A 16544-nucleotide genomic window follows, 5' to 3' on the forward strand; every position below is an offset into this window, starting at 1 on the left:
AATTTTGCATTAGAGAGTATTGTAATCGTCTGTGAATTTTTTAATAGTGATAACATTTTATAACTCGCAAGCCTGCTTAGTGGAGTCTGAGTAGTCAAGGTTACTGATTTGATGAGTGACCTTTTGTAAAAGCAATACATTTCACTAGCATGTCCGATTTGTTGTCAGCCAGACAAGACTACAGTAATTTATTCCTGAAGCAAAAAGTGGATAATAAATATTAGGCTTAATTTTTGATGACAAGAGTAGATGACAAAAAATTACTCCTGTAGTGAATGCAAGGTTTTTGCATAACCTTTTGACATGCGAATCTCGTGTAAGGCCAGATGTGAACGTTACCCCAAGTATTGCGCATGTTTCGGCAGTTAGAATTTTTTTTTTCTCCACAGCACCTTAAGGGCTGTTAAAGTTGAATAATTTGATTTTTGTTGCTCAGGATAGCATTACTCTTGTTTTTGTGGGATTAATTTTAAATATTTTTTACTGGGACCACGATGCAAGTTTTTCAAGTACTTGATTGCACTTTATCGCCAACTGTTTTGTGTCTCCACCAGGTATTATGACTGTACAGTCATCAGCATTGCAGATGTTGCATTTAGTATGAGGAAATATTTTGTTGAAAATAATCAATTTGCAAAGTCACAAAGCTGTGTGATGCCAGAACGACAATGCTTAGGCAAGTGCTACGCTCCATACTGGCAGATCTTGTAGACACTAGTGCCAGAGCTTCTTGTAGCACGAGGGGTGTGCTCCATCATGACTTGGGAATGGCCAACTGGAAGCAGAAAGTGTCATCTGCTTAAATACGTATTACATCCAACCAATGGAGTTGTTGATTGCTTTAGGTGCCGTTGTGTTGACTGCAGTGTGAGCGGACCGATGTGAGCCCCACGGCCCAGGTGTCGGGAAGCCTGCGGGTACATGCAGAGCTGGAATGCCGGGAACTCTCGCTTAGCTTGGCTTCCAGTGGGACGCTGTCACCCACACTGGCGGCTGGTGTGCGGCTCACCACCCACCGAGGTGCACAAGGTGAGCGTACCAGGGGAGGCCCGAGTGGCCACATGACTAAGCAGGCACCTGCACGTAACCCTCACTGGCTCACTGGGAAGTGCTTATGAGAAGAAAAAAGAAGGAAAAATATATGCAGGTCCAACTCGCATGTTGAAATTTGTGTGAAGCAAAGCTTTCATGAAATGGTTGATTGTATGCTATGCAGCTAAATGCAGTGTGTAATCTCATGCAACGTTTATGTTCATGCACTACCCAGTTCAAGAGCTATGCCATATTGCCATAAAGAAGAAAGCTTCATTTTAAAACCTGTATAAAATCATCTGTGTACCAAGTATAGAAATAAATTAAGGGAAAAATCAGACATCTACCCATTTGTAGCAATTACTACAAAGGAAACCCGTATGGGTTCCTCGAAAGAAAAGCCTTGCAGTTGAAGAAAAATTTGTCCTGGTCCGGGACTCGAACCCAAGACCACCGCCTTTCCAGGGCGGCCGTGCTACCATCTGAGCGAACCAGGCAGCTAGCAGATAGCAGGGCGAAGTCGAATTTGTCAAAAACTCGAAGCAGAGGCAAGAGTTTGATGTAATAGTCATGCAGAAACCTGCTATGTGGAGAGAAGTAATTATTAATAAACCTTGGGGGTTTCCGCAGAACTAGGTATTACGTCAAGTATGGAAATGAATGGGCTTACCAACTTCACCATCAAACAGTACTGTGGGTGCCAGATATCCGTGATCCAGATGCTCTTGCAACCCATGCACATTATATTTAAACAATATTCTGATACCTGGAGAATCTTTCCAAAAATATGCACAACACTACAATGCAGAGAAGGCTGCCTTATAATACAAGTGCAAACCAACACATTATCTCCACCTGCTAGACTCTGCTGTGTCTGGGATTCAGTGCACTTGTCACCTCCCAAAACATAAACACAGTGGAGAGTATCCCGACGCAGAACATGCACTATGGCACTGCTGTCTCAAAATCCACCCACTGTGTGCTAGGTGACTAACTCAAACACAGGATCAACAATTCTTTGCTGTGTACATCAGAATCGGCACTGGCGAACACACCAAATGATGCTGTGGACTGTATGATCATACGTTAAAATCTTGTCTCTTTCTCTTTCACTGTTTCTTCACGGGGTTTATCTTCTCACTGGCATTTGGAAAACACTCCGACTAGGTTGCAAGTCAATTCTCCCGTGGCTTTTGTACAAGCTTTGTCTTCAGCAGGCTTTCAATTACTTCATCACAGACGCTTAATTACACTGTTTAGAAGTTTCTCACGTCAGAATATTTGCAGTACACACCTTATGAGCTTTAACTACTCTACTCCAAACCTTAAGTCTATATCTTCCCATGAAAGCCTGAGAACTGCTCAGTGTGTTGGCTAAATTAGTGTGGCGTTACTTTTTATTGCATAGACTTCGTGCAGACAAATCCAGTTTCCTGAGTCTTCACTGCTTGTTGAGGTCAAACGAAGATGACTATATCTCAAATCCTCTTTTTCTTATACAGTCGAACCCACTTATAACAATATTCAAGTGCCATGAAAATTCCATTGTTATAACCGATGATTGTTATAACCGGGTTGCATAAAAACAAAGCAAAATAGGGCGATGGCACAGGTGCTGTGCAAAATCTTAAGTGCCCTTCCCCGCCACCTGCCTCCATGCGACTGCTGTTTGTGTTGACTCATTTTAACTGTTTAACTCTGTTTCCTGTGTACTCCGACAGCCTGTAACAAGCCACTGCTGTCCGTGTTCAAGAATGGCACTGCTATAACAACTGCAAAGAGGGGCCACGGACGGCAAGTGACACGCGAGCTCCACCGAGGCATCATTTTGGTGGCCCCGAAAGGGGTCTTTTAAAAAATTCCGAGAAGGTTGCCGCAGCAGCTTCTCAGCTTCAGAAATTCAGAAGAAATGTTGGGGTGAGATCACCACAAGCGTCTCGCCACGTACTTCTCACTAGCTTGCACGAGAAAACCCCACGTCCGTCAGCCTTGTTTGCTTTATGCGAAGCTTGCTGACATCTTTCTTCAAGGCATCCAGGTGCTCCACGTAGTGCAGCAGAAGGTCACTCGCGAAAACGAAGCCCCGGAGGGACTGAATCGTCTGCAGGGCCTCCTATGAGGACAACGTTGAGGCAACCTGCCTTACCGCGTCATTGCCGCTGTCATCATTATTGTCATCGTCGCTATCCGACGCAAGAACATTCGTGACGCTTACCTCATCGATTAGAAGTTCTGATGTTTCTAATGCAATGTCCATATGTAGAAACTCTTCGAGTTTCTACATACATAAAGTTCAGGTATCACTTCGTGAGTGGGAACTTCGCAGGCTTCATACCGGTCGTTCCTGCCTTGAACAAAGCATGCTTTCCTAAAGCAGTTCTGGACCGTAGAAGCACTCACTTCGGACCATGCACCAAAGGTAAACTGCACGGCCATCAGTAGATTGATTTTCAATTCTGATTGCTCCTTACCTGTCCTCGTGGCCATGTCCATCAACAAGACTAACTTGTTCAGGACACGGCGACGATACATCACCTTAAAATTGGCAATCACACCAACGTCCATGGGCTGCAAGCCTGCTGTCGTGTTTGGTGGCAGGAAAAAAACTTCCACGCTTGAGAGCTTAGGCATCGAGTGGTGGGCACTATAATTATCAAGGATGAGTGCCACTTTCCTGTTAGATCGCTCGCTATGTTGATCAAACTCCAAGATCCACTCGCAAAAAAGTTCTTGCGTCATCCATGCCTTGTGGTTGTGATGGTAGCGTACCAGTATCCTGGCTGCACTGTGGAAGCAGCATGGATTTTTTAATTTTCCGATGAGAAATGTGGGACACTTGTCGCTCCTGTCCATGCTGGCGAAAAAAACAAACAGTGAGGCACAGCTTGCTGTTTTTGCCGCCCTTACACGTCTCTCCTTTGAGTGCATGCATCTTGGACGGCAACATCTGAAAGAATAGTCTCGTTTCGTTGCCATTATACACGTAAGCGTCAGCGTAGTTGTCGAGGATACGGGGCAGCGTTTCCTCCACCCACTTCTGCTTCGCCTTTGTGGCCAGAATTGGCCCAGTGATGGGCAGGTTCGTGGCACGGGTACCGAGAAACCACTCCTAGAAGGCTTCTTCCACCTCCTTATAGGCACCTTGTAGAGTGCGTATGCACCCATTGTCTAGCGTGCATTTTTCTTTGTCGAACTTCTGAGCGGAGCGGATGATAGTCGACACTGTCCATTGCGATGGTCCATACTTCTTGACCAAGTCAGGCACCTTTTTACCGTCTTTGTAGTCCTGCACGATATTGCACTTCGTTTCCAATTCTATAGCCGTGCGCTTTCTTTTCACAGGCAACGTTCTGCATTTCCGATGACCAGTGGGCAGATCAGCCATCTTCCACTTCGGCAGTGTCAAATGAGGCGGAGAAACCACGTGGCGAGGAACGACTTTGGCGCAACCAACACTGACAATCACAAGCGGCTCACTCCGTTGGCTGAACTGCGCAGAATGAAGGACTGGCCGGGTTGGCCAATGAGCATTCTGGGAGCGGCGCAGTTGGCGTGGTCCATTCATGTTTCGGAGGGTGGCGCGGCTTAGAGGTGTGGGCGCAGCCCATTCGTGTTTGGGGGGGGGGGGGGGGGGTGGAAGGGCGATGGGAAAGAAGTGCGCATGGCTGGAGAACAGGTTCTATTGTATGAGCGCGCAGCGGCGGGGAGGGTGCAGTGGCTGGAATTTCTTGTTTTCTTCTTTTCTTTTCAAGGATTTCTCGTTCCATTACATTTCGGCACAAACACCCAGCAGCCAGACTTCATCGTTATAACCAATAATGCGGCATGGGGGAATTGTAGCAAGTGGGTTATTTCACTGTAGAAAACATACAAAAGTTAACGGTGCAGCAGATTCTCATTGTTATAACCGATATATTGTTAAAACCGGTATTGTTATAAGTGGGTTCGACTGTACGAATGAAGGACAGTAGTCACTAAAACAACCGGTGTGTGTAACCCACTCCTCTCTGCATTCATCACCTAGGTCCTTGAGGGAATGTGAAATAAATTAATGCACTGCCCCTGCAGGTTCCACAACGTGGTGCATTCACATGAGCCCACCACCTACACACCCTGTTGAGGCCCTGCGCTACTTCCTGCCACCGCCAGTTGCAGTGCCACCCATCTTGGGCCTGTACTCCATGAGGGTGGGAGGACTTGATTCATTCTTTGCTTTTTCACCGTGGAGGAAGCAAAAAACAGAGGCCGAGTCAGCCCCACACGTGATCACGTGGCACAAAAGCTTTAGTGTCTTGCACTATGCAATGGATGCAACTGCAACGTCTGGCTGCCGCACTTGCATGTTGCAAAAAAAGGCCATAATACGTATGTGTTGCATTGTGAATGGCTGAAGTTGTGCGAACATATAGGGAGATGATGTGCACAGATCGTTTGGCAATGCACTGGAATGAGTGCATGTTGATTAAAACCTACCACGAGCCAAGCCTGCTGGACCAAGTCCACTAAGCAAGAGTCACTTGTTGGGCTGGCTAGAGGCAAAAGGAAGGGCTTCGTGGAGATTTGTCTTGTGAAAGCAAATAATGAAGGCATTACATAAGCTCTCCTCTAAGTCATCTCCTTGTTCCATGATTGGCACAATGTTTGTTTACTAAATGTGCATGAGGTGTGGAGGACAGGTAAGATAAAAGAAAGCTAGGAAGTAGTGTCGCGTCTTCATTTTGAAGCCTAGGTATAAAAGGTGTTAAAGGAGCCTCATTAGAAAAAGGTTCTCACCATGAAATAGACAAGTGATAGCTTCTATAGCCCACTTTTATGCCCACTTTATGGTGGGCATTTCGTAGAACCGATATGTGATGCAACTGCCCTGATAGAGTTACAGTAACCAATTACAGTAGACAGCCAATAAAGGAAGCTCGAAATAATAAAGAAAATATGTTCTTCTTATCAGAAGTCTATCTTAACAGAAGTTAACAAATGAAAGGAATTCACTACTCAAGTGCGCCCAAGTAGTAATGAATCATGTAGCACAAATAAAAAAGAGTGTCTATTGCACTTGCATGATTCAGAACATTAGTCTATGGATTTTTATTTGAACCATAAAGTTGTTTTCCTTGCTGCTTTTTGCAAATCTCCATGCTATCTTGAAACTGACATTTAACCTAACTTGGTCAAACATCTTTCAGTGCCCTTATATTAAGTCAACATGTAAGGGTATTTGAGTAATTTTCAACTGTATCATGTGTGAGCACCACTTGCTCTTGTGGCTCCTGGCCTGTGTCCTTGCCATCGTCATCAGTCATCAAGGGCACCTTGACGACCTCTTCAATTAATGTTTTCGTGGTGTTGTCAGCCCTGCACGTTTCCAGATGATGTTCATCTCTGGTTGTTGTTTATGTCCACAGAAACAGTTTGCTGAGAGTGTATGAATATGTAAATTTTCAAATATGAATCGACTGTGAATTCTAATATTGGATAATGAATAAATATATTGAATAATGATATGCCAAAGAATTTATTGGCAGGTTTCCTTACTTTAGAAATTTGGAACATCACAATTATAGGCAAAGTATAAAAAATAGATGTGTAAGCCATCGCAGTAAAAGCTTGATTACTTGACTTGCATCATTAATTTGGTAAGTTAATGAAGTATCACCAACCTGTGCATTATCATACAGCATCAAATGCCCGTTAACTCAATTAAATGCCTACTCATATTTCTTAAATGTTCACATCTATGAATGATGAACCACTTCACTACGAGTTCCTAATGGAATGAAAATTTTTAGCAGTGTTCAATTAATGACATTGCCAACTAGAGTCAGAGTTATTTGAGTGTAGAGTGTACTGGGACAGAATTACCATCAGCATACATTGGAAGGCAAATAACTGATCGCAATAGCTGCTACTCATAATCATATGGAGGTGCGATGTGTAATCAATCTGTAGCCAGTTTGTAAGTATGATTAACCTAATGGTCAACTTCCTTGCAGTTTTTCTCTCTCTCTCTTTTTCCAAGCATAGTGTAGTCCCAAGTGTGTGTTTTGGAGTCTGAATTAAGTGACTGTAACAAGTGGAAGTGCGCCCAAAAACAGAACAGTGCATTGAAATATTTTCAGAATAGTTCACATTTTAATTTATGCTGAACGTAAATGTATCAGAGGTACTCAAGTCAAACCCAGACTTCTTATTTTTCAGGATTATGTAACATGTTTGGATACGTGGAAGTTATCTCGCATCTTGAGGTAATCCCTCTTGGAACTGGTGCTCTTAGCCCAGTGTTTCAGCAGTGCATGAATGCCAGCAGTTCAGACAGATTTCTCCTTCCATTGTAGCCACAAATGGACAGCCTGCTTAACCACGTCGTCCCTGCTCAACTGTTGGCCTCCCTTGAACTCCTATGGTCCAAACAAATGATAGTCATTTGGAATGAGGTTGAGACTCCATGGCAGATGTGGCAGTACGTCCCAACTGAGAATGTGCAAAGTGCATATGGTGTGGTGCCCAGTATGCACGCGTGCATTGTCCTGGATGAGGAGTGTGGCTGGGTTAGTCAAACCAGGATGTCTCTTCATGAGCGCACTGTGTATACATGTTGGAGAACCTTCTGATGGTCTCACCACTTGGAAGAGTGAGTGAATGAAAACTTTATTCAAAATGTCCGGTAATTTGGGCGGGGTGGGGCCATAAGCATCCTGACCTAGGTGACCGCCTCGAGTCCTTGGACATGGGCGGCTTTCTCGGCGTGCCGGACGGCGGCCCACAGGTAGGACATCAATGGCCCACAGTAAGGACATCGGTGGTAGATGTGGCCGGCTTCTCCTGGACGGTGGTCGGGGGCTTGCCAAACGTCAGTCTTCCTTGGAATACTGCGTGGAGCGATGGATTGGCTTGCTAGTGGTGGTGTGGTCGTAGGACTGCTTTGATAGTCTTGCGAAGTTCGTTAGTGGCCAGAGACTGAACTCCAGCGTAGTTTGTTGAGTTTGTGTGGCGGTTGAACTGCTGGTTCCGCATTTTCAGTGTCTTCTTGATGCTGGTGGCCTCGTGAAGAAACTCGTCGACGGTCTTTGGTGGGCTTCATACTATTCCAGCAAAGATTTCCTCCTTCACACCATGGTTGAGTAGGCGGACTTTTTTCTCCTCGGACATTTCCGGGTTGGCGTGGTGGAATAGACAGGTCATCTCTTCAGTGAAGATTGCGATGGTCTCATTGGGCAGCTGCACTCAGGTTTCTAGTAGTGCTTGGGCTTATTCTCTGCGTACGACGCTTGTGAATGTCTGCAGGAAGCCACTTTGGAACAAGTTCCACGTCATTAAGGTGGCTTCTCTATTCCCAAACCACGTCCTGGTGTCATCTTCCAATGCAAAAAAGACATGTCACAGCTTGTTGTCGGAGTCTCAGTTGTTGAAGGCCGCGGTTCGTTCATACGTCTCCAACCAGGTTTCTGGGTCTTCAGATGATGATCCATGGAAGGCGGGTGAGTCTCGAGGTTGCAGCAGAATGGGGGAGGCTGGGGCAGCCATTGGGGTTGCTGACTTGGGCTTGATCCCTCTAGTCTTTTCGGGAAGAGGCCTGTATTCCAGTAGCAGTCCTTGCGGCCTACAGCTAGCTCACTGGTCCTTGGCGACATTGGTGTTGTCTTCGAGTTTCGGGCTTGGATCGCGGCTTTGCGGGGGTGTTCGGTACATGAACGCACTAACACCTCCACCAGATGTCACGTAGTAGTGACGGTGAAGAAGGTAGCAAAACTGTGAATGGCAGAACTAGCATTTTATTGGGCGAACCTGTGCCCTCAAAAACAGGCTACACTCGAAGAACAATGATAGCGGCGATTACAGTCGGTGATTGTCGAAAATCTGCTCAGCGAGTCAAACGCATTGGCTTTTATGCATCAGTCATCAAAGATTCCAGAGTAATCGCTGGTGCCTGCATGTCTTCCAGAAAGTTCTACACCATTCGCATTGCGCATATATGAAATCAGATTACACAAGGTTCGGTGACAACAGAGTGGATAGAACCATGGATTACATTCGAGAAACTTCCAATACACGCAGGTGCGTCCTGCACGGTGCGATAACATTTGTTGGGCGGTGAAAAGCGGTCACCTGAAAAAAAAATAAAGAAGTACATGTGTGAGTATTGTCTAGATGTTGGAAGGCGCTTGCACATGTGTCAGCACTGCCTACAGAGGGATGCGTGCAGAGGTGGCGGCCACTGCAAGCATGTATTTTCGTCACATTTTCTTACTAACTGGTCCTCAGCAAGTTTTTAAATTGCTTACTGAATGAACAGTTGTATCTTGTACACCGGTGCAACTTGTATATGTTCTTTTTTTTTTAAAGAACTGCCGTTTTGAGGAGGGTGCGACTTATAGACAGGAAAATATGGTACATTATGTCTGATGTCTCATGGTACATGATATAATGAATTATCAAATGTATAAGTAAAAGAAAATTCTGACATTAGTGTAATTAATATATTCTTACAACAAATCTAGGATAGAAAAGGCATTTTTGTATTGGACATGACTTTACTATGAAGAGGTTTATCTGCACTCACTGTGCACTGAGGTTTGAAGGTGCGTGGTTCATAACTTAAGTGGCACACATTTGGGAACCAAAAGCGCTCAAATCGAAACAGAGAATAGAGCAGCATGTTCTGTGTGTTTTCATTCATTGTTCTGAGTTTACCATGGTATGTTCCTAATTTCAGATTCATGTGTGCATGGTGTGTCCAGTACAGCTGTAAGAAGTAGATTGGTAACTGTGCAACAATTTCTGCTCTTGCAGGGGGACAAGCATATTGATTTTCTTCTCCAACTGAAGCTGCAAGCAGGCATCAAGAATGCATTCCAGTCACTGGATGTTAGGATTCCATTCTTTAACAGGTACTCTTGCACTCTGACTGATGACACTGATCAAATTATCTGGCAGGTTCAATTCGAGAAGAGACGGAAGAAAATGCCCAGCAATGCTGCTACTGCCTTCATTTCGCAGTACTTACCCAATTCTTGCACACATCTTCATCTGATGCACACCCACTTTTTATGGGTTGAAAGTATAAAATTAACATAATTGGTGTGAGAGCTCCTAAAGAAGTAAAAATCTAGCATTCACCCAATTTCCTGAATAAAAAAAAAATGTTGCACTTCATCTGGTTCTGACAATTGGAAAATGATAAACCAGCCAGTTTTACCTCCGCAAAATAGAAATTTATTTACATTTGTCCTCACTCTCTGACATGACTCTATCTCTCTCTGTGGACCACAGCTTGTCATCGTCCATACAAACAACACTGCGTATTCTCCTGCCTTGGCTGCCCCACTGCATTGTGTTGATGACGATGATCTCTCTCCTACCAGTGGTGCCATCTCTTGGCCTTGCTGTTGCTGTCTCCGCCACACAGTCCTTACACGTCTCCCCCCGCAGTACATAAATCCATCACGGGCATGGCCAATCGGGGTTCATAAGACGTCGGCTGGACAGCATCGGCTATCCCGCGACGGTGCCCTGTCTTGAGGTCTGTCAGCAGGAAGTCGTTAGCACCAACATTGGGCCTCTTCGATTTTCCACTTCTGACTGCCCATGGGCTGCCAGTGCCAGCTAGAGTGCCTTCATTTTTGTCGTTGCTCCATCTACCGCGCAATGCACTTTTACCGCACATTTGTTTTACTCAGGCTGGGCGTTTCTGGCTACCCACAGGCTGCCAGAACCAGGCAGGACAATTTTGGTCTGGCTACTATCCGGAAGTTCTCTGGCTAGCAGACGACAAAAAGAGGCGATGAGCAGTCGCCACCATCTTTGTTGGGACTTGACGGGCGCTTGAGGAGATTTACCTCACTCAGTCAACTGGCTACGGTCACCTTCAAATTGCATTACTTCTAATGTTATCTTCTAAGATTCTAATGTGCCATTCCTCCTTGTGAGGGGGTGCGATACGAGTGGCGGCAAACCATTTGAAGCTTTCTTTTAAGTGTGTCCCATTAAGGCTTGTTACCGGCCACAAACCGGCATGCTCTCATGCATACATGCTATCTGCATTGTGTTCCGCACAAGTTGTATATGCTCTGCCCTTTCGTTCTGCACCACACGTTGCGGTGAATTTTTGGTTCATCTTTCTCTGGTGGTAAACCTTTTCACATCCCTCACGTATGCGGTGATATCATTTTTTTCTGCAGTTAGCAGTTGCAGCTATCTCGTGTTCTCTCTCATATGCTTGGGTGGTAGCTTGAAACCGATGTGTACTAACGATAGGCTATTGATGTTTAAAGAATGCACTGGTTGAGTAATGGCCACACGTACGTTAGCTTATTGCTCTCATGATCGACCAATACTATTTTTCGTGTGAGACCTTTCGTTGGTCACAGGTGGCATGCATTCTCGTGTTAACTGCAGCCCCAGCTCCTTAAGCACAGGGTCAGAAGAAAAGCACCATCAGCCGAAACAAGCTTTCTGAAATTGAAGCCTGTGCATGTATCTCGGCACGAAATTTTATGCATGTAAGATGTACCTGATATCCTGCTTTTTTGTCTTGTGTGGGGTCTCACACATGTTCTTGGGACAAAGGAACGAAAACAAAGAAGAGTAGTGCAAACAATCACAAGGGCATTTATTGCACCTTTCATACACTAATGCCTGCTAGCCGAATCACAGCACACAGAACAATCTGATGGGTGTGCCACAAAGCGAGCAAGTCCGGCTCACTGCGACTGGATAGCGAGTGAATAAGTTTGCCCCCCATGCTGGACACCAACGCCTAATTGTTCACGTGTGTTGTCACACGAACAGCGGTGCGTTTGAACGATCATGTACATCCATTCCGGTTTCTTGCTCTATGCCTTTAGCCAGAGGGTTCCACGAAGCGGGTTGACGCACTCGCAAAAGGTCTGTGCCGCTCGCCAACCCCAAGCCAAAGATGAATAGCCTACTCTCTGTTGTCCATGAGTAACATTGCCGTTAAGTGGCATTAGCAGCACAATACTCGCACCATCTCTTGTAATATGCTGGAAACGCACCAACCACAGTCGGCACTTGGCTACGTGAAGAAGCCGGATTACAGGAGACGTGAGAGCCATGCGGGGAAAACAACTTCACGGGATGCGTGAGAGTGAGCCTCCCCACATCCCCCCCAACCTTAAATCACTACATACTCCGCCGAAACATGTCACACAGTCTAACATCATCACTTGCTTCACAAACAAGAGGTAGCACATGTGGCAGTGGCTGCACTGAGAAAATCTACACACTGTCCATAATATGTGCACCGACAATATCTCTGAGGTACACCGCTGGCATCCGTTGGTCACAGCAGCAGCTCTGCAAACTTAACTGCACAAGTCCAGGCCAGGATCCCAGGAATGGCGACGCACTATGTGGCACAAGCAAGCATTGGTCGCCCCAATACGCTCTGTTGGCGAGAGCCTCGGTAGCCACTTGTCGCTGCTGGCTGTTTTGCGAGCTGTACACGGGTGGCCGCTGAAGTCGCTGCAACAAACTGCCCACAGACATCTCCATTGTCTGGGGTGGCTCGATCATAGTCCGGAGCTGCAGCGCAGACAATGTGCAGGTGACAGCAAACCAGGGGTGACTCCGCTCACGCTGCATACACTCAATCATCATCATCATCAGCCTGATTACGCCCACTGCAGGGCAAAGGCCTCTCCCATACTTCTCCAACTACCCCGGTCATGTACTAATTGTGGCCATGTTGACCCTCCAAACTTCCTAATCTCATCTGCCCACCTAACTTTCTGTCGCCCCCTGCTACGCTTCCCTTCCCTCGGAATCCAGTCCGTAACCCTTAATGACCATCGGTTATCTTCCCTCCTCATTACATGTCCTGCCCATGCCCATTTCTTTTTCTTGATTTCAACTAAGATGTCATTAACGCGCGTTTGTTCCCTCACCCAATCTGCTCTTTTCTTATCCCTTAACGTTACGCCTATCATTTTTCTTTCCATAGCTCGTTGTGTCGTCCTCAATTTAAGTAGAACCCTTTTCGTAAGCCTCCAGGTTTCTGCCCCGTACGTGAGTACTGGTAAGACACAGCTGTTATACACTTTTCTCTTGAGGGATAATGGCAACCTGCTGTTCATGATCTGCGAATGCCTGCCAAACGCTCCCCAGCCCATTCTTATTCTTCTGATTATTTCACTCTCATGATCTGGATCACTCAATACACTCAATACACTGGACAAAGACTGTAATAGTGTAAGGGAGAGCCATCCTGTATGTGTGTTACCCACGTCGTAAGATGTTCAATTCGGCTAGTGAAAGATCAGGCGGCTACTCAGATGCTAAGTTCATTGGAACAAAGCTCGCTTTTTTCAGTCAGGCAAGTGATTTCAATTCATGCGAGATTGACTAGAATTGAGGGAAGCAAAGTTCGACAACTCAATGCCTCATTCCACAAAGTTGTGTCCTTCTATATGCGACAGGCAGCTTTGTTAAGCCTTAAGCCTAATGAGTCACTACCCTGACAGCAACCAGCATCTGAAAATACCACCCAATAAAAGCTCAAGACAGGCAGCCACGAGGAGACTTCAGCTCTGTGAGGTGGCCCTCTACCCCGCTTGGTACACACAGCGTCCAAGTTGGCGACACCCACGATCCCAGATGGTGTCAAAGCGTCCGGTGCCAGGTCGCAATACCAGACAGTCCATTGTGCCACCTATGGCTCATAGCCACCCGGCTCCCAGAGCCACAACTTCCAGAGTCAATGAGATAAAAGAAGCTCTTTATATAAGAAACTCGCACCACCCATGAGGCTTCTGTTCTCACTCGCTTCAGCCTTGCCAATGCTCCATGGGAGCTAAGCCTCGCTTTCCTAGGATGCAGACCATGTGGCTCTCCTACCGACAGTGTTCATCAAGAACACTTGTGAAAAGGCTTGACATGTTCAAAAGTTCAAACACACTACAGCAACCGCTGCCTCGCTCAAGAAAGCACACCACCAACACTAGTGATCAAAATCCACGCTATGCCTATACTTCGGTTCAAACAAATATTGTCTCGAACCGAGCAAAACTGTTAAAACTATCGCCCGATGCCTCAAGAGGTTCACGTTGGGCAGCCAGGTGTGGAGTCTCACACGTGTCCTTGGGACAAAGGAACGATAAAACAGTAGTGGAGACAATCACACAGTAGTGGAGACAATCACAAGGGCATGTATTGCACCTTTTATACACCAATATATAGCCATCTGAATTATTACTGATAGAACATGCCAATGGGCACGCAGCAAATCGAGCTGGTCCATATGTCAATATGTTCGCTCCCATGCTAGATATCAACAGCTAATCGTTCGCATGTAAAGTCAAGCGAATGGTGTCACTTTCGAACGGTCAAGTTCGTCCATCCTGGTATTCTGCTCCGAAGCCTTTCTTGGGACGGTCCCATGAAGTGTTGACCAGTGTGCAAGACTACTCTGCATGCTCCCAGCCCCAAGCCCAAGAGGAAGAGCCCACACCCTGTTGCGCCCGAGTAACCCCGCTGTAAAGTAGCATTCACAGCTGCACTCACACCAAATCTTGTGATATGCTACAACCACACCGAATGCTGCAGGTGCTTAGCTACAGGGAGAAGCCAAATTACAGGTGACGCGAGAGCCATGCGGGGAAAACAACATCAGGGAATGTGTGAGGGTCAAGCCTCCCCACTTGTCAAATGATGACAAAACGCCAGCTCTACAATGTCACTGGTGGCTGACGTGATCGCTGTGAGCAAGTGTCCTCAAGCAATTGCTTTTGGGGATATGATCACTTATGCGTAAGCCTTGGCATCGGATGCATTGGAGACCATTTGATGCACTTAAGTGGAACTCTATATACACTTATTTTTTCACTGAAGATTGTGAGATAATGGTGATGCTACTTGCCACGCTGTAGCTTGCTTCGTGCTGTTGGTCTGGGCGAAGCGCAGTTGGAAAGGCTCCCACTTGGTGCAACTGATGGCCCCTGATTATCGCATAGTGAGATTGCCGATGCCGCAGGCGCTGTACTGACGGATGTTTATGTGCTTGGTAATTGAGAACACTGCTGTTGTTCAGCCGAGGCGTCGTCGTCGACGTTTATCATGTTGTTGAACAACTATGACGACGACTCGCTCACATCTACAAGTAATTTTTGTAAGTACACAACAATGCAAATTAAAAACAAATGAATTGCATCTGCAGTGCAAAATTATACACACTGTAGTAGAAAAAGCCATCTCAATTCCTCATGGCAACATCCAGTCTTTACTACGTACCCCTGTTGTCCCAATCATCTTCCAACATGTAGGCTTCGCCGGCAGCGTCTCTCGCGTTTGCTGCTGAGCGTTGTGCTGCTGCTTGCGTCGACGTGAGGTGCTCACGAGCTGGCTGTGATGCTGCATCGTTGTTAGCACATTGCAGTGCGCTAATCGTTAAGCCATCATTTTTCATTTTTTCAATGATGTCCTGCAGAAGGTGCTCCTTCTCACTGTACTGTTCCTCTGCGCCGGATCTATAAGGTCATGAATAACATTTTTACACTTGCAGTTTAAGATTCATATTAATATATTCCACCTAATGAACAAATCAACTCACTTGCGGAGGTTCTTCTGTTTGTTCGATGAGTAGCGCTAAAGCATCAGTTCCGCACATTTGCGCATGTTGCGTGCTGTGAATGTTTTGCTGGTTGCTGCATTCAGAACAGCTGCCATCAGGGCACATCTGCTCTGATCCCCGAAAGGGCTGGCCTCCCTTACCTCGTGCAGCAATTCAATGTCACGAAAAGCGCATGCGAGAATTGCCTTTGGCCGCTGCGCTCATGATTGAAACATTGCTTGCACTGTCAGGCACCATCTTGAAATGCACACTCTCACCTTGGCAAGACTTCGCGATACCACTCCACTAACCCCGCGAAACCGAGAACGCTAGCTTGTTTGCTTTGCATGCGCCCGCTATACCTGCTATTTCATTTAGCGTTCTGCGCATGCACAGTGGCGACCCGCTATTCTTTAGCATATGCAGTGTTATAGCGTACGCTATGCTAAAACTGTATAATTTGTCAGTACACTTTGGAAGGACCTCCAAAAGCAATGGGGCATAAAAGACTGCCATACCGTGCCTTACCACCCGCTGGACAGATGGTAGAATGTTATAATGGCACAGTTAAAGAATGCCCCCGGTCCTACTGCACAAGCCATAGGGTGTGGGTCTCTCACATCCCTGGAATCGCCTTTGCTCTCCGCACCTCGAAATGTGTTGAGACAGGGTATACACCTGCCTTCCTGTGTTATGTCAAGAGCGGCGCACTCCATGAGGACAACCTGGCACCAAGGACAACGTTGACCCACCTGCTGCGGCCTACCATGCCTTCTCCGAAGAAGTTCGCCAGTACCTTGCCCAGGCCTTTGAATTTACTCACAGAAACAAATTGCCTGTTGGGTGAAACAAAAGGTATGTTACGACTACCACAGGTGGCCAGTTAGCGTGAAACTAGGTGACCTTGTTTGCCTGGACAGCCATACATTAAGTAATGCAGCAACAGGCA

The 16544-nt window shown here is 46.3% G+C and overlaps 1 protein-coding gene across 2 annotated transcripts in view; it reads left to right on the forward strand.

Moving 5' to 3' along the window:
- LOC126535529 (AP-5 complex subunit mu-1-like) overlaps positions 1–16544 on the forward strand; it is a 196152-nt gene that overhangs the window by 147277 nt on the left and 32331 nt on the right. For both annotated transcript variants that reach the window (XM_050182341.3, XM_055073185.2), the window contains 3 exons: positions 867–1029; positions 5101–5219; positions 9820–9917. In XM_050182341.3, coding sequence (XP_050038298.1) covers positions 867–1029; positions 5101–5219; positions 9820–9917 — 380 coding nt within the window. The remainder of the gene's footprint in view (positions 1–866; positions 1030–5100; positions 5220–9819; positions 9918–16544) is intronic.

Source organism: Dermacentor andersoni, chromosome 7, assembly GCF_023375885.2.
Source record: "Dermacentor andersoni chromosome 7, qqDerAnde1_hic_scaffold, whole genome shotgun sequence".
NCBI classification, from domain to species: domain Eukaryota; kingdom Metazoa; phylum Arthropoda; class Arachnida; order Ixodida; family Ixodidae; genus Dermacentor; species Dermacentor andersoni.